This window comes from Mastacembelus armatus, chromosome 1, assembly GCF_900324485.2.
Source record: "Mastacembelus armatus chromosome 1, fMasArm1.2, whole genome shotgun sequence".
NCBI classification, from domain to species: domain Eukaryota; kingdom Metazoa; phylum Chordata; class Actinopteri; order Synbranchiformes; family Mastacembelidae; genus Mastacembelus; species Mastacembelus armatus.
In genome coordinates this window covers 20964677-20986577 of record NC_046633.1, presented here as the reverse complement: position 1 = coordinate 20986577, position 21901 = coordinate 20964677, and the positions used below count along the sequence as shown (strand labels likewise).

Below are 21901 nucleotides of genomic sequence, written 5' to 3'. Positions count from 1 at the left end.
CAATACTCAGCTCTCCTGGTTTTGACACGCAACCAGTGAAATCAGGGAGCTTCCGGTCCCGAGGAATATAGATGGCAGCTGGTGTGGTTTGCGCAGAGGCTTGGCTCTCCATTACCACCCTTGGTAAGAATAGGGCTTCTCTCTGCTCTGCCTTGGCTTGGTCAGGGGCCCCTGCCTGTTCAGAAAACCTCCTGTGCATCTCTGCCATTTCTCTCAGACATCTTCTTACTTGACAAGAGCTACTTGTGGGCCTAAGGACACGCGACTATTTAATTACGCTTAATTCTATCCTGTACATGATGCCACTTTTGTAACAGGGGTTATTTAGCCCATCATGTAGGGGAAATAGATTACAGCTGCCCTGGACGTTTGGATAAAAAAAGGATCTTGGTCTCTACTCCCCATCTTGAAGGCTCCCCAAACTTTTTAGTCTCATTACACACTAATGTGTGTATGTAGTTTCTTACCTTATTGTGTTGGAACACTACTGATTGACAAGGGTAGGCTTCAGTTATAGTGATGCTACATGGTGGCTTTCTGAAGTGAAAATGCACCTGTGAGAGTACAGTGTGATATGTTCCTCCCTCCCCAGATCTAATAAGGTAAGTGAGACTCTGGGGTTGCTTTGGTGCTGGTAAGGTGGGAGATTTGTTCAGGGTAAAAGGGATTTTGAATAAGGAAGGCTATCACTCCATTTTGCAATGACATGCCATACCCTGTGGACAGCGCTTGATTGGAGCCAATTTCATCCTACAACAGGACAATGACCCAAAGCACACCTCCAAATTGTGCAAGAACTATTTAGAGAAGGAGCAGGCAGCTGGTCTTCTATCTGTAATGGAGTGGCCAGCGCAGTCACCAGATCTAAACCCAATTGAGCTGATGTGGGAGCAGCTTGACCGTATGGTATGCAAGAAGTGCCCATCCAGCCAATCCAACTTGTGGGAGGGGCTTCTAGAAGTGTAGGGTGAAAATTCTCCAGATTACCTCAAAAAATTAACAGCTAGAATGCCAAAGGTCTGCAATGCTGTAATTGTTGCAAATGGAGGATTATTTGACGAAAGCAAAGTTTGAAAGAAAAAATTATTATTTCAAATCAATATTATTTCTAACCTTGTCAATGTCTTGACTATATTTTCTATTCATTTTACAACTCGTGGTAAATAAAAGTGTGACTTTTCTTGGAAAACACAAAATTGTCTGGGTGACTCCAAACTTTTGAACGATAGTGTATATATTACTCAGAACAACGAATTGGGGTGCGTTGTCTTGACGTGGGGTGCGTTGAAATAAACTGTAGATCACGTGGTGGAAATTTGTAGGTCTTATAAAACTATCCGTTAAGCAGTAAGATAAACGGTCTCAAAAAGAATCAACCGGACATGAATCATACGGAGATGCCACTTGGATGGCAGGTCAGTAACACAATCTTCAAACTGGAATTGACAGAAAAGTCATGTATCTGCATTAACTGCGCTATACTGCGATCTCGGTTTCACGTACTCTGACACTTGCGAGATGCCCAATTACACGTTAGCAGTCCCTTTGAACGGTTAGCACTTGGCGTTGCTTTTCATTCAAAACACAAAAAGTGCAAGATGCAGCACAAAGACATGTAGCAAAAATCAAGTGAGGTTTTCAATTTAAACATACTCACAGTTTCCGAAGTGTGAGGGGCCAAAGATAAAAGATTGAATTATTGTAATCACTGATGTATGCCTATGTATATGGGAAGTGGAAAATTACTGACCATATGGTGTAAACCTGCGATTGGACATCAAAAGACAGATCACGTTCCCCTACTGAAAATTCTGGCCAGCCATAGAAAGGTAAGCAGAAACCTTTTTCATCGAATTCTGCATATTGGCTGAGAATTTAAATTAAGAATTTCAGTGCGTGAACTGATCTAGTCCCAAATTATTACATGAGCAATACACGTGGGTAATTTTGGGTTAAAGGTTGTCTGAATTCAGTGTGTTAAAGGGTTTGAGGCCCCACCACCAGGCTGGTTTTGCTGGTGAAACGTAGAGGTTAGAGTCCTTACCAGGTTAGTCTACTGGTAGAAGTCCTTGTGTGTTAAAGGGTTCGAGGCCCCACCAGGCTGGTTTTGCCGGTGAAACGTAGAGGTTAGAGTCCTTACCAGGTTAGTCTACTGGTAGAAGTCCTTGGTTTGGCAACCCCAACAGTACTTGACAAAGGCTGTTTTAGCTGGGACAGAAGGGTCCTGGGGCATTCAGGACCCCCGAACCCTTTGCGTTTAGGCATTTATCCAAATTGAGTGATGGTTTGAAATGATATAGTGCTGCGAATTGTTTATGTTTTGTTTGTATGTCTGAAATCACACAAGTGTCTTGAACACGAAAAGCCGCCCCTGTTGAGCTGTGGATACCTTACGGTGTTAACTAAGCAGCTGATCGCGAGAAAAGTCGTGTTCAATTGGGTCAGTTACTGAAGAAGTTCAATCTTCCACAGACACTGCTGACCCAGTTCTACTCAGCGGTCATCGAGTCTATCCTGTGCTCCTCCATCACTGTCTGGTTTAGTTCTGCCTCTAAATCAGACATCCGAAGACTTCAGAGGACAGTTCGGACTGCTGAGAAGATCATCGGTGTTACCCTACCCACCCTCCAAGTCCTGTTCACCTCCAGAGTGAGGAAAAGAGCTCAGAAAATCACTCTGGACGCCACCCACCCACACACTCACTTGGCAATAAAGCTCATTCTGATTCTGATTCTGATTCTGATTCTGAAATTGGAAGGAGGAAGAGAGTGAGAGGGTAGAACGGGGAAGTTGTATCAGAGAGTGAAGTAATTGGGAAGAAGAAGAGGAGGGCAACAGAGAGGTCCTCCATCAGTCAGGCCAGAAACCAGGGCATACTACTCAGAATGTAGATCAGCTACTCTGGGTGGATGAGACCACCCCCAAGCGAGAGGTACCGCCCAGAGGTAGACATCACATGAAGCTGAGATCCCAAGATAGTCAGGAAGGACCGGCGGGACCTGGCCCTTCAACACTGGCAGGGAATTTCCCTCTCTTTAGAGGAGACGGAGGTAGAGATAGATATAAACCGTTGGCCTTAGGAGACGTTACTAGCCTGGTAGAGCAGATGCCCCCTCCCTCTGAAGGAGGTGGACTGTGGCTTAAGAAGTTGGATAAACTAACTGCAGGGCAGAGGCTCACCTTAGGAGATTTCAGAGCTGTGGCTCCGTAGTAGGTGTTTGACTTTCAGGGATCTTTAGGAAGTAGCGGAACAGGCTGGGACAGAGCGGGAGTCAGATGAAACTCCACTGGTCAGGGTGATTACAGAGATAGGTGAATCCATGCGTGAAAAGTTCCCTCCGCCCAACTCAGTTGGGGTCCCTAAACTGCCATGGGAATCTGATCAGACCCCCAGAGAGTATTTGGATAATTGTAAGGAAGCCTGGGAGAAAACCACTGGATGTCACCCAGGGAAGTGAGGGTTGCAACAGGAATGGTTCAGGCAGGCCGTGATGGAAGGAGTTCCCCCATCTGTTAAATGGGTATTCAAGGGTACAGGTAGAAAGGTACTTATGTACGTAAGTGTGATGCTTGACAACATGGAAAAGAGATATCCAGGATGCACACAACATGCAGCTGGTGTGGCAAAGCTCATACAAAAAACAGCACACATGGTCATGGGACACCCACTACAGGTTCTCACAAATCATAGTGTAGTGGCGTATGTAAATTCTCAGGCATTCACCATGACTTCACTTAGACCGAGAAGGCTGAGTAAAGCATTAGAAGCACCCAATCTCACCTTCACACATGAAGGGATCAATATGGCAGACCACATGATTGCAGGAGAGCCACATTGTTGCCAGGATAAGGTCACATTAGATGCTAAGGTGAGATCAGATCTGCAGACTAATGCAATCCCAGGGGCAGAAACATGGTTCACGGATGGATGTTGTTTTAAGCATGACACCAAAGGACTGCAAGCAGGATATGCCGTAGTTAAGTGGACAGGACAAGACTTTGAGATAGTGGAAGAGGGAAAGTTGGAGGATAGGCCCTCAGCACAGAGAACAGAGATAATATCTGTAGTAGCAGCATTAAAGTTGGGAGCAGGAAAGAAAGTTAATATCTACACAAACTCTGCATATGCAGTGGGAGTAGCACAGGCTGGGACAGTGGATCAGGACAGGGTTCCTCACCGCGGCTCAAAAGCCTATAAAACATGAAGAAGAAATCAAGGAACTGGCGGAGGCATTGAAGTTGCCACGGGAAGTAGCTATCATAAAGTGCAGAGGACATGATCCCTCAGAAGGTCTCATAGCGAGAGGAAACCGCTGATGAAGCAGCAAAAAAGGTAGCAGGATACCAGGTCCGACTACAGATGGTAAGTATTGAACCTGTTCTCACGGAGCTCCTACCACCCATAACTCTGGATCTGATTAAGCAAGCACAAAAGAGAGTGCAAGGGTACAGGTACGTATTGGTGATAGTAGTTGTCATTACAGGTTGGCCGGAGGCTTGGCCTGCAAAAAGAGAAGACAGCAAAATAGTCATTAAATGTCTCATCAACCATTACATCCCCAGACATGGCTTCCCGAAAAGGTTAGGTCAGATAATGGTACCCATTTCAAAAACAGTGACCTGCAGGAGGTGGAAAAGGCATTGGGGATAAAGCATGCATTCGGTACCGTGTATCACCCACAGTCCCAAGGAAAGGTTAAGAGGATGAATCAAAACTTAAAAACCAAATTGGCTAAAATCTGTGCACAGACCAAATTGAACTGGGTAGATGCACTCCCCATAGCCCTTATGGTAATTCGGAGTTCACTGAACCAAACCACAGGGTTTACTCCATATGAGCTCTTGACAGGGAGGCAATTCTCAGGCCCAAACTCAAGTACCAAGCTAGAAAAGCAGGTTGAACAGTCACACAGGTACCAACCATACTTTAATGAGCTCAACGCTTTGGTGTCAGCTTTTGCATTACAGATAAAGGAGAACCAGGAGGGGGAGAAAGGAGCTGATCCACACACGGCGGAGTGGGTTCTGCTAAAGGTCATCAAACAGAAGTGGACAGAACCCCGGTGGACAGGCCCCTACCGAGTGGTGGAAAGAACGTCCCACGCTGTCCGGCTGGACGGCAAAGGAGAGACGTGGTTTCATTGGAGCCAGTGTGCGCCAGCGCTGGAACCAGGGCGCACCCTGCAGGACATCCAGAAGGAGCAGGAGGAGAGCGCATCTCAAAAGGGGGACTCAGCTGAGTCTCCCATTCAATCTGGTCCCCAACAAAAAGGGCAGAATAATCCCTTGGACCAGGCTCTGGTTGGGGTATGTCAGGTAGTCTACCCCCAGACCAGCAACGCGCCTGATCCGGACAGGTCAGGCTGAAGAAGAGAAGAAAAGAAGCTGAGGAAGCCAACATCCAATAAAGAGACTCATGAGTGTAGAAAAAGGACTTAAATCTCCTGCATTTAAGATTGCCAGGGCAATACATAAGAGGGGAGCACACGAGTCAAGATGGGGATGTGGGGTAGCTGGAAATGGATGGGGATGCTAGGGGGTTTGTCTGTTTTGATCGTATGAATGACTCTTGTTTTACATGGTTTGCAGGATATCGCCACCGAGCCACACCCGCTGGTGTCCGATCCTCCAGGGGAGTATTCACACAATAAGTTAATTGGTCGAACCCGACAGGATAGGGACACAGCAGAGGACAGGATACTGACCAGGTATAAGAGGGGAACTTATCTTGGCATACAGAAAAGAAGCTTCTGGGGCTCACCATGCAGGACGGCAGTACCATGCAGGCAGTTAGTACTTAACTATACTAAAGGTTCGTCCACCACATTTACATTTGACCTATGCACTGTGACAAGTTTTTCTGCATCTTGTTTAGACAGAAAACCTTTTATTCTAGCAATGCTTTTCAGGTGGTAATAGGAAGATTTAGTGATGGATTTTATGTGGTTGTTAAAATTCAGGTCTGAGTCAATGATTACACCAAGGTTTCTGGCTTGATTTGTAGCTTTCAATGACATGGAGTCAAGGTGAGCAGTGACCTTTGACCTTTCATTTTTGGGGCCAAAAACAATCACTTCTGTCTTGTCTGTATTGAGCTGGAGAAAATTCTGGCGCATCCATTCTTTGACTTGATTAATACACTCACATAATGAAATTAGAGGACTATAATCATGAGATGATACTGATACATAAAGTTGGGTGTCATCTGCATAGGTATGGTAGTCAGTGTTGTAGTATTCCATAATCTGAGCAAGGGGCAGCATGTAGATATTGAATAAGAGAGGACCAAGAATAGACCCCTGAGGAACCCCACATTTCATTTTTGTTCACTCAGACTCATAGTTACCAAGTGAGACAAAATAGTCTCTATCGTGTAAGTAAGATTTTAGCCAATTTAACTCTGAGCCAGTAACTCCCACCCAAGCTTCTAGCCTATCAAGCAGCACATCATGATCAACTCTGTCAAATGCAGCACTGAGATCCATTAGTACTAAAACAGAGGTTTTGGATTCATCATTATTTAAATGTAAATCATTTAAAATTTTAATAAGTGCAGTCTCGGTGCTGTGGTGTGCGCGAAATCCAGACTGAAGTGCATTAAAAAGATTGTTTTGCACCATAAGTCTGTGAATTTGTTGAGAAACGACTTTTTCAATTATTTTTCCCAAAAATGGAAGATTTGATATTGGCCTGTAGTTACTTACTGCTGAAGCATCTAGATTAGGCTTTTTAAGAAGAGGTTTTATAACAGCAGTTTTTAAGGCCTGGGGAAACTGCCGTGACTGAAGAGAACTATTGACAATCTGCAATACATCTGGAGCTAAGCTGTTAAAAACATTTTTAAAAAAATTTGTTGGTAAAATATCAAGGCAGCATGATGTAGATTTTAATTGTAGAAGCGTTTCTGCCAGCGCTCTGTGATCAAGGAGATCAAAATATTCTAGATTCACTGGAGAACAAGGAGGCACAGGTGATATTGTCATGTTCCTAGGACTGCAGCTAGAGATAGTTTGTCTTATCTTTGATATTTTTTCTGTGAAAAAGGCTACAAAATCATTGCATGACTTTTTGGACAGCAGTTCAGAAGGAAGAGGGTGCTGGGTTTGTGAGTCTGTCTACAATAGAAAACAATGTGCGGGCATTATTGCTGTTTCTATTGATAACCTGAAAAATGATTGCCTTGCATTTTTTAGTTTTTGGTTATAGTTGTGAAGACTCTCTTTGTACAAGTCGACATGAACCTGGAGTTTGGTTTTTCGCCACTTGCGAAATTAAACTAGGGGAGAGAGAGAGCACAAGGTTAGTGACATTCAACCACTGAACCATCTCGAACTCTGAGAACATCAGGGACAGGCCTTCTGCTCATGCCCAGAGTTAAAACCTGGAACAGTCTTCATGATGATGTTAGACAAGCCTCATCTCTGACAATGTTTAAGTCCAAGCTAAAAACTTTTCTTTTGAGCTCTGCATATATGCACTCATTCTTTTAATTTAAGATTATTTATTTATGTATTAGTGCTTGCAGCAGCATGATGTCTCAATGGTTAGCAATGTCTTTCTTTCTTTCTTTTTTATTTGTTCCTTTCATGAAGCAACAGAAAATACAAAGCTATATGCCATATACAACATATTTTTTACAACTTCATGACTGGAATGGAGCAGTTAGAAGAATAACATTCTTGTTTTTTATCTGCCCCTTTGCTTAATTGAGAAAAATATATATCTTAGCCACCATTAGCCATTCACTACCCACACAATAAGAAAATGAAAAATAAAACAACATAAAACAACATAACATTAATTACATTTAACATAACTCTCAAGTTTGATGTGTTGATACATTTTTTTGAACTGATGAATATGTGTACATCTTTTCAAATCATTTTGTTGTAAATTCCAAAGCTTAACTCCAGTATAAGAAAAACACATTTGTTTTAAAGTGGTGCGAGCAACTTGATACTTGATATAAAACCATAAACTTGGTTTTTTCTAAGTTCAGTGAAAGCTTATTTTTGTGAAACCAGTATTTAAGTTTAACCATTTCATTTTCAACATCTTCTGTTAAATGTGTTAAATTATTTCCTGCACAAAAAAAGTCGTATCATCTGCAAATAAAACAACTTTCAATAGATTTGAAACTTCACAGATATCATTTATATATAAGATGAATCGGACCCAAGATTGATCCTTGTGGGACTCCACATTCAATACCCATGCATTTTGAGGTATGGCCCACAAACTGTATATATGGTTGTCTTTTATGTAAATAACTGGTCAACCAATTTAGTCATTTAGTCATTTAATAATTTATTTTTTTCAACAAAACAATTTAATTTTTTAACTAACAACTTTTCTCAGATTTTAGAGAACTGCGAAAGCAATGATAATGGCCTGTAGTTATTAAAACAATGTTTATCACCTGTTTTGAGAAATGGAATAACTTGAGCAGCTTTCATACCATGTGGGAAAGTACCTGTTTTAAATGAAAGATTGAAAACATAACATAGGGGTGTCAGCTCAGACCAAGATGAACCTGAGTTGTTCTTCAAAGAAATTTTATCAAATTGGTTTAATTTGTCCATAGTGTTTAAAGCCTGTGGTGTGTTAGCTCTGTGATGGACTAACTCTGCCTTTCCCCGGTACATGCTGGGATATGTGCAAGTCATTTTATCACCATGTGTTGCATTTTTCAGTTGTCTGCAGGCCCAGATCTGTCAGTTTTAGAGTATGCCCACTATAGCTTTTCATTAATACACACCTGTTGGGGAGTTAAAGCTAAAATTAATGCAGTAAGTGATAATAGCATTGGATGACACAACAACATATAACCAACAATTAGGAGTTAAATTAGCACTGAGCATTTATTCTTAAATCTGTACACCTATTGTATGACTGGCAAATATTGTGATTTACGAAAAAAAAACATTAATTGTATCATTTTACCATTAAAACACAATGTAATGGTAAAATGATAAGATAAAGTGCATGAAGAGTAAGTAATCAAAATTAATTAATTAATTACACATATTCAGTGAGTAAAATGTCTTTTCAGTTCTTTTGACCATTCAATTTCTATGTAGAACAAATTCTGATCTGATTACATAATTGCCAACACATACTGTAAGTTTGCTGTATCTGACTGAATGTGGATAGGGTATTTGCATAGTGTATCTGTGGACAATTTGATTTCATTAGGATCTCTGTGTTTCTCAATTTGGTTTACTAGGCTATCTAAATAAGGTGACTTGACTAACAGATTCAAGCAAAAAATCAGAAAGCATAAATAACATTTTTACATCCATGTCCAGAATCTGGAAATCATATTGGTTTTCAAATTCAATTCAATTCAATTTTATTTGTATAGCGCCAAATCACAATACAAATCATCTCAAGGCACTTTACAAAAACTAAAACTAAAAACCCAACAATTCCCTTATGAGCAAGCACTTGGCGACAGTGGAGAGGAAAAAACTCCCTTTAACGGAAGAAAAAAAACCTCCAGCAGAACCGGGCTCAGTTTGGGCGGCCATCTGCCTCGACCGGTTGGGGTGAGTGGATAGAGCAGAGAGAAAAGAACAGCAACAATAAACAAAAAATAGACACTGCAAGTTGGTGGGGCCAGTAACTGCACATCAGCGATAAACAGCTCCAGGACCAGGGACACCTGCAGAAGGTACAGAGAGAGAGAGAGAGAGAGGGAGGGAGAGAGCACAAACTAGGGGAGAGAGAGAGCACAAGGTTAGTAACATTCAATGGTGGAATATACATGAGGTGGGAGAGAAGGGGGTGGGGGGGGGGTGGGGGGGGTAGGGTAGGGGAGCTCAGTGCACCAATGGTCCTCGGGCAGTCTAGGCCTATAGCAGCATAACTAACTAAGGGATGGTTCAGGGTTGCCTGAAGCCAGCCCTAACTATATGCTTTGTCAAAGAGGAAGGTTTTAAGTCTAGCCTTAAAAGTACAGAGAGTGTCTGCCTCCTGAACCCAGGCTGAGAGCTGGTTCCACAGGAGAGGAGCTTGATAGCTAAAGGCTCTGCCTCCCATTCTGCTTTTGAGAACTCTGGGAACCACAAGTAGGCCTGCACTCTGAGAGCGAAGTGGTCTATTGGGATAATATGGTACTATGAGGTCTTTAAGGTATGAAGGAGCTTGATTATGAAGGGATTTGTATGTGAGAAGAAGGATTTTAAATTCTATTCTATATTTTACAGGGAGCCAATGAAGAGAAGCCAATATAGGAGAAATATGATCTCTCTTGCTAGTTCCTGTCAGGACTCTGGCTGCGGCATTCTGGATTAATTGGAGGCTTTTTATTAAGATATTAGGACATCCAGATAGTAATGAGTTACAGTAATCTAGCCTTGAGGAAACAAACGCATGGACTAGTTTTTCTGCATCATTTTGAGACAGGATGTTCCTAATTTTGGAAATGTTGCGCAGGTGAAAGAATGCAGTTCTAGAAATTTGTTTTATGTGTGAGTTAAAGGACATGTCCTGGTCAAAAATAACTCCAAGGTTTTTTACAGTAGTGCTGGAGGCCAGGGCTATGCCATCTAGAGTAGCTATAATTTTAGAAAAGTTATTTCTGAGATTTTTAGGCCCAAATATAATGACTTCTGTTTTCTCCGAGTTTAAAAGTAAAAAGTTACTGGTCATCCAAGCCTTTATGTCAGTTAGACAGGCTTGAAGTCTGGTTAACTGGTTTGTGTTAACAGGTTTAATAGATAGATATAACTGAGTGTCATCCGCATAGCAGTGGTAATTAATAGAGTGCTTCCTAATGATATATCCTAAAGGAAGCATGTACAGGGTGAACAGAATCGGTCCTAGCACAGAACCTTGTGGAACTCCATAACTAACTTTTGTTCGTGTGGAAGGTTCATCATGGACATGAACAAACTGGAATCTGTCCGATAAATAGGATTGGAACCAAACCATTTTCAAACATTTTCAATTTGCTTAACACCACATAAGATTATTTTCCACTCTAATGTAAGACAAATTTTAATATCTCCACCTGTCAGCATACTCAAGTACATGCCCACCTCGCCTCCACCCGCGCTCCCCTTGTTTGCCTGTGTTTGGGTTATCATGGAGTTGAGGCAAACTTGTCATCAACATGCAATGCAAAATGATATAGATACACAAATACAAAATAAAAAATAGTGTGTTGTAATTGTTATATTATTATGGATATAAACCCTTATAATGTGCCATATAGTCAGTTATGGTTTACATGTAAAATTACACATAAATTAATGAGATTTACCCCTGTAAAGTGCTTCCTCAGCATGTGAAACATTTTATTTCCCCTCAAAATCAGGTCTTCACTCCCTTCCTGCTCTGCCTTGTTGCTTTACTTGTGAATTTGGTGTGACTTTCTTGCAACGGTATCCAACTACTATACAAATACTTTGACATAATTATACTGAGGTATATTTAAAGGTTTAGAGCTATTTAGATAACTTATTGATTCTTTTAAAGTAAAAACACTAAACATTTCTGTCCTCTAGGTTCTAAAATATACGAATTCACTGCTTTTCTTATAGTTAATGACATATTGCCCTGTATGATTACTGTGGCTGGTACCTCTGAGCCAGAACTAGGTTTCTATAAGAATAAGAGATCTAGCCATGATAACATTTTCCACTGAAGACTTAAAAGACATACAGGACATGCCAGAGCAAACTGTAAATGTTTAAGAGACATGATCGGGAAGCATATTTCACTTATCTTCAGCACAATTGGCTAAGCATCTTCACTAGCAAAAGGATTAAAAAAATGAGTCACTGATTTTTTTTTTTAGGGAAAACTGAGAGGCACAGATAGTGAACAAATGCTTGCTGTGTTTGCGCCTGTGCTGGAAACCAGGCTAAACACTTGCCCAGAGAGAATCGGGGGTAGGGGGCTCTGCAGGGTTGGCCAAGTGACACTGTAAGAGAGTGTAAAGTGTAAGTGTATGTACAGTACAAAAGACATACAGAAATATATACAGTCTTTTTCTGAAACCAGATTACATTTACTATGTTTTGAAAGCATTTTAAATGCCAGACACTGACCATTAACTTTGTATTAGTCAGCTAATTATTGCAGCTCTAAAGTAGTTTATTGAAACTTCGTTCACAGTAACATTTTTTTTTGTATTTTTCAGTCCTAAAAATAATTCATAGGAATATTATTAATCAGTTCATGTGGTATATATTATACATCATGATCTTCCTGGACAGTAGTAGTGACATTGTTTGCTACTAGTCTGATGCTGTTGACTGAAACGCCACAAAGAAATACTTCTAACCCTCTTCTAATCCAAATCGAGTCTCACAAACATCAGGCTTTTAGTTTATAGTAATGTAAAGCCTGCTATGTTTCATATCTAGTATCACTGCTGTGGTTCACTCTTGTGAAGTTTACTATGTGATTCTTTATACAGCAGCACCAACACAGAAGCAGAGATAATTTCACTGAGAAAATCAAGAATCCCCCACACTCCAAAAACCCACACTTCAATTCACAATTACAAGACCGTATGCAAATGAAGACCCCACAACTGTAAACAGCCGTTGACAATTATTAACACCCTAAAAAGCTTGAGTTAAATGTTGTCATTCACACACCCAACAGTAAACCTAATTCAATTACATATAACAACTCCTAAAAAGGGAATAGAAGACATTACTTTAATGGTTTATAATATCATCTGCAAGGAAACACCCCTATTGACCCAGACGTCACGTCTTATCTAAAATCAAACGATTCTGCTATCTTAGCAAACAAACCATTACTACACCCTGACCTACTTAAATAAAACAAACCATTCGTTTACTACTAAAAAAAAGGTCAGACAAATGTCTTGAACCTGCCACATACACAGACACACATACACTCACCTGCACTCTGTCTCTACCTCCAAACTGGTATTTTTTCAATTCAGTACATATACACTGCCTGGCCAAAAATAGTCACCACCAAAAAAAAGGTCAGACACTCTAATATTTTGTTGGACCACCTTTAGCTTTGATTACGACACGCATTCTGTGTGGCATCGTTTCAATAAGCTTCTTCAATGTCACAAGATTTATTTCAGTGCAGTGTTGCATTCATTTTTCACCAAGATCTTGTATTGATGATGGGAGAGTCGGACCACTGCGCAAATCCTTCTCCAGCACATCCCAAAGCCTCTCAATGGGGTTAAGGTGTGGACTCTGTGGTGGCCAATCCATATGTTAAAATGATGCTCCCTGAACCACTCTTTCACAGTTTGAACCCAATGAATCCTGGCATTGTCATATTGGAATATGATCATGCTATCAGAGAAGAAAAAATCCAAAATCTGGTCATTCAGTATATTCAGGTAGTCAGCTGACCTCATTCTTTGGATACATAATGTTGCTGAACCTAGACCTGACCAACTATTGACTTTTTTTGGCCAGGTAGTGTATAAAGGGCTGTTATAAGGTTTTGAACTGAATTGAATATGTCAAGAAAGAGCAAAGTAAACTACAGGGTGAATCACAATGATGAAAGCACAACCAGGACTAGGTCCAGATCAGTTACAGGTAGTGGTTTTTGTGCCTCCTCCGTCCTGTCAAGTCTAGAAAAGCTGTCAGACAGGCCATTTCAGTTGCTTCTTCATACAGTTACAGACTATGACATTCACAGTCCAAAACTAAACAAACAAACAAAACAACATGCCCAAAATCAATATAAAAGTACAACTATGCTGCAGCAATGAGCTGAAATTCCTTTAACCAGGAAGACGGGTTTATCATAATACTTGTCTGCCCTGATTTTGTTCTCAGTGTCACTCTCATAGGTCATCCTATGCATAAGGAAAGAAAAATGTCATGACAAAGCTGGATTTATGGACCAGCTTTCTTGTGACAGGAGAAATGACAGTGGACAATTTTACTGGGATGTCAAAGGACATACACAAGGATAATGTTAAAAGTTAAAAGAGCAGTGACTGTAAATGTCACTGATGTGGATCAAAACTAGCTCAACAAATTCTGCTGTCAATATTGAGAGTGGCACCACATAAAAGAGCAGCTTACTGGATGCTGAGACTAATGCAATTGTTTCAGAAGCTGAACAAATGATGCAAGCTTTTCTTGTCACAAATTACTAGTGAATATATAGGACAAAGGTGATCATCACTCTAATAATAGTACACAATCATATCATTTAAGTGTGGTTCAACGAAGAAAATACTTAATGTTACAGTTATGATTAAAAAGATAATAAACCACATTTGACACAACAATAACAATAACAATGAACAAACATGAACAAAGCTGAAGTAAGCCATGCTCATACTATAATGGCTCTGCTGTATCTTTAAGATATAAGCATGTTAAAAGAATAAATATATGCACATGTACATTTATTGAGTATTTTACCATTAGGGCCCAACAAGTTATAGACTAGAGGTAAAGTGAAAAACGTGCAATAGGCGAAAAGGTAATGGTAATGGTAAGTTTTACTCAGTATAACTTTGTGCATATGTATGTAAAGTATATATATTATTATTTATTACAGGTATAGTGTGACCTCCCTGTCCAAACTATGCCTACAACAGTTTCCCTCTTGATGTAACTCTTGAGCTTGCGAAGAACATTCACGTGTAGCTCAGTAGCAACATCCAGTTGCATCCTGCGCAGATCACCAGTAGATGAATTCACTAACCTGTGTCATTTGTGCAGGGAGAAGGATGGTGATACTATATGGATAACCAATTGTGTTTTTAAAAAGTCAAAGAGCATTCAAACATTATTGTTAGACTGTGCCATATGTGTAAACACAAGTATGTGTGAGAACATTTTGCGTGTGTGTGTGTGTAAGGGAGAATTTCTGAATAATGTCCCTATAGCCCCCCATATTCCTGGGCTGGTTTAGTTCTGGGTCTGGCGATGGCCGAGGACGCTAAACGGGTAACAGTCAGGGCTTCAGTGGGCCTCCACGCTGCAGCTCGCCTCCTCTCAGACTTCTACCTGGAGTGGTGCCAGCAACGCACGATGGACCTGTGGATGGACGGACTCATCCACAATGGCCATATTCCAGTTTGCCTCCCCCCTTGCCACCATTAAGTGGGTTGTCAGAGCCTTGCCTTGCTTCCCTGGCGCATGAGCAGGTGCTGCTGAAATGCCCAAGTGAAAAAAGTGGTGAAGGGGGTAATTTCCGAAGTGCCATTGGAGGATGTGGCCTATGGCTTCTACTCCCATTATTTCATGGTGCCCAAGAAATCAGGGGAGAAGAGATTCCTTCTCAAATTTATGTGGCCCAACAAATCAAAACTGTCCAGGAGTTTTCACACTCTCATGAAAGCGCAGGTCATGCAGTGCAACTTCTCCAAGTGTGTGGAGATGGGGAGAGGGAGTGCGTTTTGCAATTGTTGCTAGCTCACTCCCAGGAGGAGTCGTGGCTGCAGACCACAGAACATCTGCTCACTGTGGACTTCACGATCAACTAGAAGAAGAGCTTCTCCCAACCTGCTCACATTAGCGTCTACCTTGGTGTGAAATGCCCAAGTGAAAAAAGTGGTGAAGGGGGTAATTTCCGAAGTGCCATTGGAGGATGTGGCCTATGGCTTCTACTCCCATTATTTCATGGTGCCCAAGAAATCAGGCCCAGATATGCCATGCCAGCCCAGATATTCAGTACTCAGGGGAATCCCCATATGATGATGCAGGTGATTTCCCTGGGTAGTTCCACATTGGATTTCGGTGTTCACTGATGCCTCCCTATCTGCCTGAGGAGGAAAATATCTCTCCCGAGTGTTGGGAGGCCAGTGGCCACACAGGGAGGTATCGCACATAAACAAGCTGAAGCTGCTTATGGTGTGGAAAGTGGTGCAGCATTTTGGGTCTGGAAGTTATTCTGATAGCTTGCCCCAGAAAGGAAAAGGTCGTTGAATCAACATTGATATAGTGTTGGGCTTTTATGTTGAATCAACGTTGATGTCATGAGTTGGATTTTCAGTTCCGGTTTTGGTTAGTTTCCTGTTTTCTCCTGTGTGGTTTCGGATAACTTTATTCCTCGTCAGTTCATTAGTGTCACCTGTGTTAATTAGTCTTGGTTTGTCTATATGTATCTCCTGTGTTTCCTTTGTTCACCGTCGGAGCATTAGCGTTGTTTGCAGCAGTGTGAAGAGGCAAGGCAAGTTTATTTATATAGCACAATTCATACACAGAGTAATTCAAAGTGCTTTACAGAAATAAAAGACAAGTTAAAAATACATAAGCAAGAATTACAAGTGAACTTAATATTAGAGGAAACTGAGTGCAGATAAATCACTTTGGATAAAACACTGTCAGTTGTCATATGTTATAGGCCACACTAAAAAGAAAGGTTTTTAGCTTGGACTTAAACATTGCCAGAGATGAGGCTTGTCTAACATCATCAGGAAGACTATTCCAGGTTTTAGCTGCATATAACTGAAACGCTGCTTCTCCCTGTTTAGTCCTGACTCTGGGCACGAGCAGAAGGCCTGTCCCTGATGTTCTCAGAGTTCGAGATGGTTCATATGACATCAACATGTCAGAGGCTGAGTGGCGTTATTGCTTGCCTGCCTGCCTGCCAAGTGTATATTTTGTGCCTGAGCCCTGGATGATCCAGGGAAAAATAAAGCCTGATTGTGTCCTGCACTTGGGTCCTCTCCTCTCCTTCACCACCACACCACCATCCAGTTCCTTAACATGGTGAAACTATGTATGATCAACATTGATACAATGTTTGCTGTGGTGACAACATGTGATTGGGGCTCCAGATGGATGAAGACAGGCCTAGAGAAATACAGAGGTTAATATCACTGACTTTGGGGCAAGATGTCAAGTGTTGGATGTTTAAACCCTGACCCGGGCATTGCCACTATGTGCCCCCAGGGCAAGGTCCTTATGTTTGGGCCGCACCAAAAATCTTGTGGCAACAGTCTGCGCTGTCATTAGTCATTGTCAGTTTTTGCGGAAAAGGCAATAAAGGCAATCTTGAAGGCTCACTTTTTTTTGTTCAAAAACATCAATGTGATTGCGAAGAGTCTGGCAATGAAGGAACCTGGACTAGATCATTTGGATCAAAGTTATTATTCTCTGCTGATGGATTTGATGTTGACATATATGACATATAAGCCTATAGGTTTTGGTAACTACGCATGGGTCTTAGCCCTAAATGTTAATGATCTGAGAAACTTTACTACATGAATTAAAGAACTGGACCTTTTTAACACAAGACTTTTTATAAATGCGATATCAGCATTTTCTCTTTAAATGTATGTATCGGCTTTGTATTGCAACAAGAAGTCAACCTACTAACCAGCTTATTTTATTCCATACTTTCAGAAACTTTTATTTTACTTTATGCTTTAAATGCCTCGCCTTAGACCGCTTGGTACGCGCGTGAACGGACTTCGCGTGTGAACGGAATGCGCACGATCAGCGACGGATATGAAACTAAAACAATAAAACTCCATTCCTCAATAAGCTCTAATATCTGGTGCTTGATCTTTATAGTGCAAAAAGCGTTTTCGACAAATTACGCACAAAACTTTCTGCCACGGATTTCATAGTGTGAGCGCTCCCAGCGCACTTACCACAAATGTCAGATGCTGTTACATTTGACTCTTTTTTTCGTCTTGTTAGTACAACAGGTAAAGCAGTTTCATCAACTTTTGAACAGGAAAGATTATAGAAGGCAGAGAAAACTTTCGTTTCCAAATGATATCCAACTGAAATATTATTCCACGTCCACAGCTTTAAATAGTAAACTAGACCAACATGCATTTCATCGAGGAAATGCGTATGTATATATATATATTTGTGTGTGTGTGTGTGTGTGTGTGTGTTCTTTTCAATTACCTTAATTATTTTCCATTTAAAGAGTGACATTTAAAAGGAAAGAATTATCAGTCTTAAAGTGACACTATGGAATATCATGGAATCTAAACTTCACAGATCCAAATTTTAAAAACCCCAAATTCCCAGAAACGGACCTACGAAATAAACTCCGTTTTCAACTTTAGCAGTACTAGGGTTACTGGTAAACATGATATGTCCACATAAAGGCCTATGGATAAATATAAGCTTTTCTTTTTAGAAGGAAATCCGGATTTACGCTGGACTATAAAAGCTGAGGTCTGGGTGTGCATCACATTAAGTGTTCTGGTTGGCTCCTAGTTCCAAGTCAGCGCTGTCTCAGTCCAGCTCTCTGTTGAACTATTCCTTTACTTGTGTTTTTCTTTGCTTTGCTGTAACAAAATGCCTTTAGTGTTTGAGCTGTGTCCCGGTAGAATGGTCGGGGGGGACCATCCGTGCTTCATCATAGCTGAAATTGGACAAAACCACCAAGGAGACATTGAGATTGCCAAGAAAATGATCAAAATGGCTAAGGTAATATAGAAAGAATGTTTTTTCTCGTCTTGTTTTACCTTAAACCTCCGCACACACGCCACAATGACGCTGCGCCTTTTTCTGAACTCAGTTTAAAAATCAAACAATTTCATATTTCACTCGCCAATTTAACTCCTTCTTCCTCGTCTCTGTCATTCATTTGAATGAAACATATATGTAGTCACTGTGTGTTTGTCGAGGTTAATGCTTGCGTTAATAGTTAAGATGCTTATGCGCTGTTTTATGGACCTATATGATGTGGAAGTGTCCAGTCTTATGTCATAGATCCAATCCGTGATGCATTAATCCCCTGCACACTTGTCAAGATTGAAATGTGAATTTGACACCAAACATTCAGTGAAACCGAATTTTCCGTGAGTCTAAAGCTCTGAAGTTAAAAACACCTACGATGAGCACCAAAGAGTGTGGCATCACAAACAGCTTTCAGCAACGCGAGCAAATTTCGTGCAAATCTTAATGAGGACACGCTACTTGGAACAGAGCTTGGCCTAATAAAACACAGATGACTCGAAACATTCAGAAAGTAGAAATAAGCAGAGATCAGTTATCAGCACAAATAAACCCAACAAAGGTCATGCAGCTTTTAAACAGGGCTTTCCCTTAGAAATCATTAGGTTGGAGGTTTCCACCTTAGCGCACATGGTAAATGCAGATGTCAACAGGCAGAACTCAGTCTAACAGGTGTTGATTCTTGTAAAAAGAGATTTAGGCGTGTTGAAGAAAGTTTTTAATGGAGTTTCGCATGTATCCTCCTGCCTAGAACATACTGATTATGCTAAGCTATGAAGCTACTCCTCACTACACAGAATACTTGTGTAGTGCATTATTTTTATTGTTATTATTACTTGTAGTAGTGATATTACTATTATTGTTGTTGTTGTTGGTAGGAGTAGTAGATTGATTTTTATTTTTGATTTATTTATTTTTATATACATCCATCTTCACAGGACTGTGGCGCAGATTGTGCCAAATTCCAGAAGAGTGAGTTAGAGTACAAATTTAACAAGCGGGCTCTGGAGCGCCCTTACACTTCCAAACACTCATGGGGGAAAACCTACGGCGAACACAAGCGCCATCTAGAGTTCAGCCATGAGCAATACAGGGAGCTGCAGAAATATGCTGAGAAGGTGGGGATCATCTTCACTGCCTCTGGGATGGATGAGGTAAGAAGGATTTTTTTGATGAAGCGTTTATGATGATATATGATGAGCAGAAGAGCTTCACCTTCAATGTTTCTGTCTTAAGATGGCAGTGGAGTTTCTCCATGAGATCAACGTGCCTTTCTTCAAAGTGGCGTCTTTGGACACCAACAACTTCCCCTATTTGGAAAAGACAGCCAAGAAAGGTCAGATGAAACTTTCATAAGTAGAAAAAATGCGTCATGCAAGTTTGTCCCATTGTTTCCGTCTTGTCTGTGTCAGGGCGTCCCATGGTGGTGTCCAGTGGGATGCAGTCCATGGAGACGATGCGTCAGGTCTACAAGACTGTGAAGGCTCATAACAAGAACTTTGCTATCCTGCAGTGCACAAGTGCCTACCCTCTGGAACCTGAACATGTCAACCTCAGAGTAATCACGGTAAATCAATTAAAACAACAACAAAAAGCATTTTATTCTTATACACAAAAGTTGGTATGAAAACAATTAATTTGTTGTCCTCAATCTTAAAACAAGTTGAGTTGTCACATTATTTTACCCAGAAACACAGTTTAAAAAAATGCAAGGGCACTGCATTGGTGAAGATGTGATGCTTCATGTTTAATTTTTATCAATATTGTCAAACTGTAGCTGTAACATGATGAAATCTGAGAATAATTAGATATGAAATATTGTTTAGGATTTTTTTTTTCAAATTCTTGTTTAAATGGCAGATGACATAACTTTTCAACTTTTTTTTTTTCATTTTCATTATCTTGTAGTATACATAAACAGAATTCAGTTAGTTTTTTATATCACACACTTGCCAACAACAGGAATACCAGAAGGAATTTCCCGACATTCCCATTGGATATTCTGGTCACGAGTCTGGGATCAATATTTCGGTGGCGGCCGTAGCTCTGGGGGCAAAAATCATTGAGCGTCATGTAACTTTGGATAAAACATGGAAAGGAAACGACCACTCAGCATCACTGGAGCCCTCTGAGCTCTCAGAGCTGGTTCACTCCATCCGACTGGTGGAGAGGGCACTGGGGAGCAGCCTCAAGCAGATGTTGCCATGTGAAAAGCCATGCCACGATAAGGTTAGATATCTTCTCTCTTCAAGAAAATACTGTAGGGTTTCAAGTTATAATTGTGACGTTTTCATTGTTTTGAAAACCTTTGGCTTGTCTTGTAAAATTATTGACTGTTATTTAAGCTTTTACTATTTTTTAAAATTTCTTTTTCCTTTTCCTCCAGTTGGGTAAGTCCGTAGTGGCCAAGGTGAAGATCCCCAAAGGAACCGTCTTGACTCTGGACATGTTGGCGGTGAAGGTGGCGGAGCCCATTGGTGTCAAGGCCGAAGACATCTTCCAGCTGGTTGGTAAGACTGTGATGAAGGATGTGGAGGAGGACGAGAGCGTCACACCAGACTTGGTGGAAAACTGCAGAAAGAAGGCAAAGTGCTGAGGATGAACTAGAGGATTGAAATTGGGATAAAAATTCAGTTCATTTGACTGAAAATAATTGAGTCTTCTGGAGATTTGGGAAAAGCTCAAGCATCAGATTGTCAAGTGATACATTAACCAGAATAGAAGTTTCTGGTACTGAATCAAGCAGTCTGTTTAATCAAACCAGTCCTTATTTTGACACCAATAATGTCTAATAATCAGAATTTAAGGATGAACAATATTAACATGTACTTCTAAATGTTCAGATGTTGACATCTACTCTGTAGCGGTGAAGCCTCCAAATAAAATGCTGCCCAAAATTCCTATTTGATGTTTTCCTTGTTTTTGCAGTATTGTCTTGGTGTTTAGATGGTGGTGATCACACACAGAAGAACTCTTATTGTCCTGGCAGGGTCGTTACGTATAGTAAATATTTTCTGTATATCAGTTGTAGTGTAATGTTTTAGTTTAAATCATACTGCATTATGACAACATTTAGTATGGAAAATGATGTGTGCATTGATCTACATGTATTTCAGGTGCTTTATTATTTGTTCTGTCCTCAGGTTTAAGTTAATTTGGGGGAAATATGTTCGGGAATTGTTTTCTATGGGATTAAATAATGTAGGAGAATATACACGGGGACATTGTGTAAAGGGAAGCGGAACCTTTGTTTCGACATGTGGGAACGTTTTATTTGTGGCAATCCCATGAGTCGTCCACACTGTAAAATGGTAGAAGCACATCTCTGATGTCCCGGGTCAATTCGCTCCTGAGTTTATGTTTCCTCACACCTATGGCAGCAATGTCTTTAAGTGCATGAGTTGTTCGCTCGTAACTTTATTCATGACGTATGCATGCTTTGGATTTGGGCTCTACGGACCTAGTTTGCTTGTTCACTCGTAAATAAGCGTTAGCAG

General features: G+C 40.8%; 1 protein-coding gene across 1 annotated transcript; it reads left to right on the top strand.

Moving 5' to 3' along the window:
- Positions 1-18148: 18148 nt before the first annotated feature.
- On the top strand, positions 18149-21307 carry LOC113127660 (sialic acid synthase-like). The gene is made up of 6 exons (XM_026302335.1): positions 18149-18374; positions 19343-19558; positions 19641-19740; positions 19817-19971; positions 20367-20633; positions 20791-21307. The coding sequence occupies exons 1-6, from the start codon at positions 18243-18245 to the stop codon at positions 20998-21000; spliced, it is 1080 nt and encodes a 359-aa protein (XP_026158120.1). The 5' UTR covers positions 18149-18242; the 3' UTR covers positions 21001-21307.
- Positions 21308-21901: the final 594 nt, after the last annotated feature.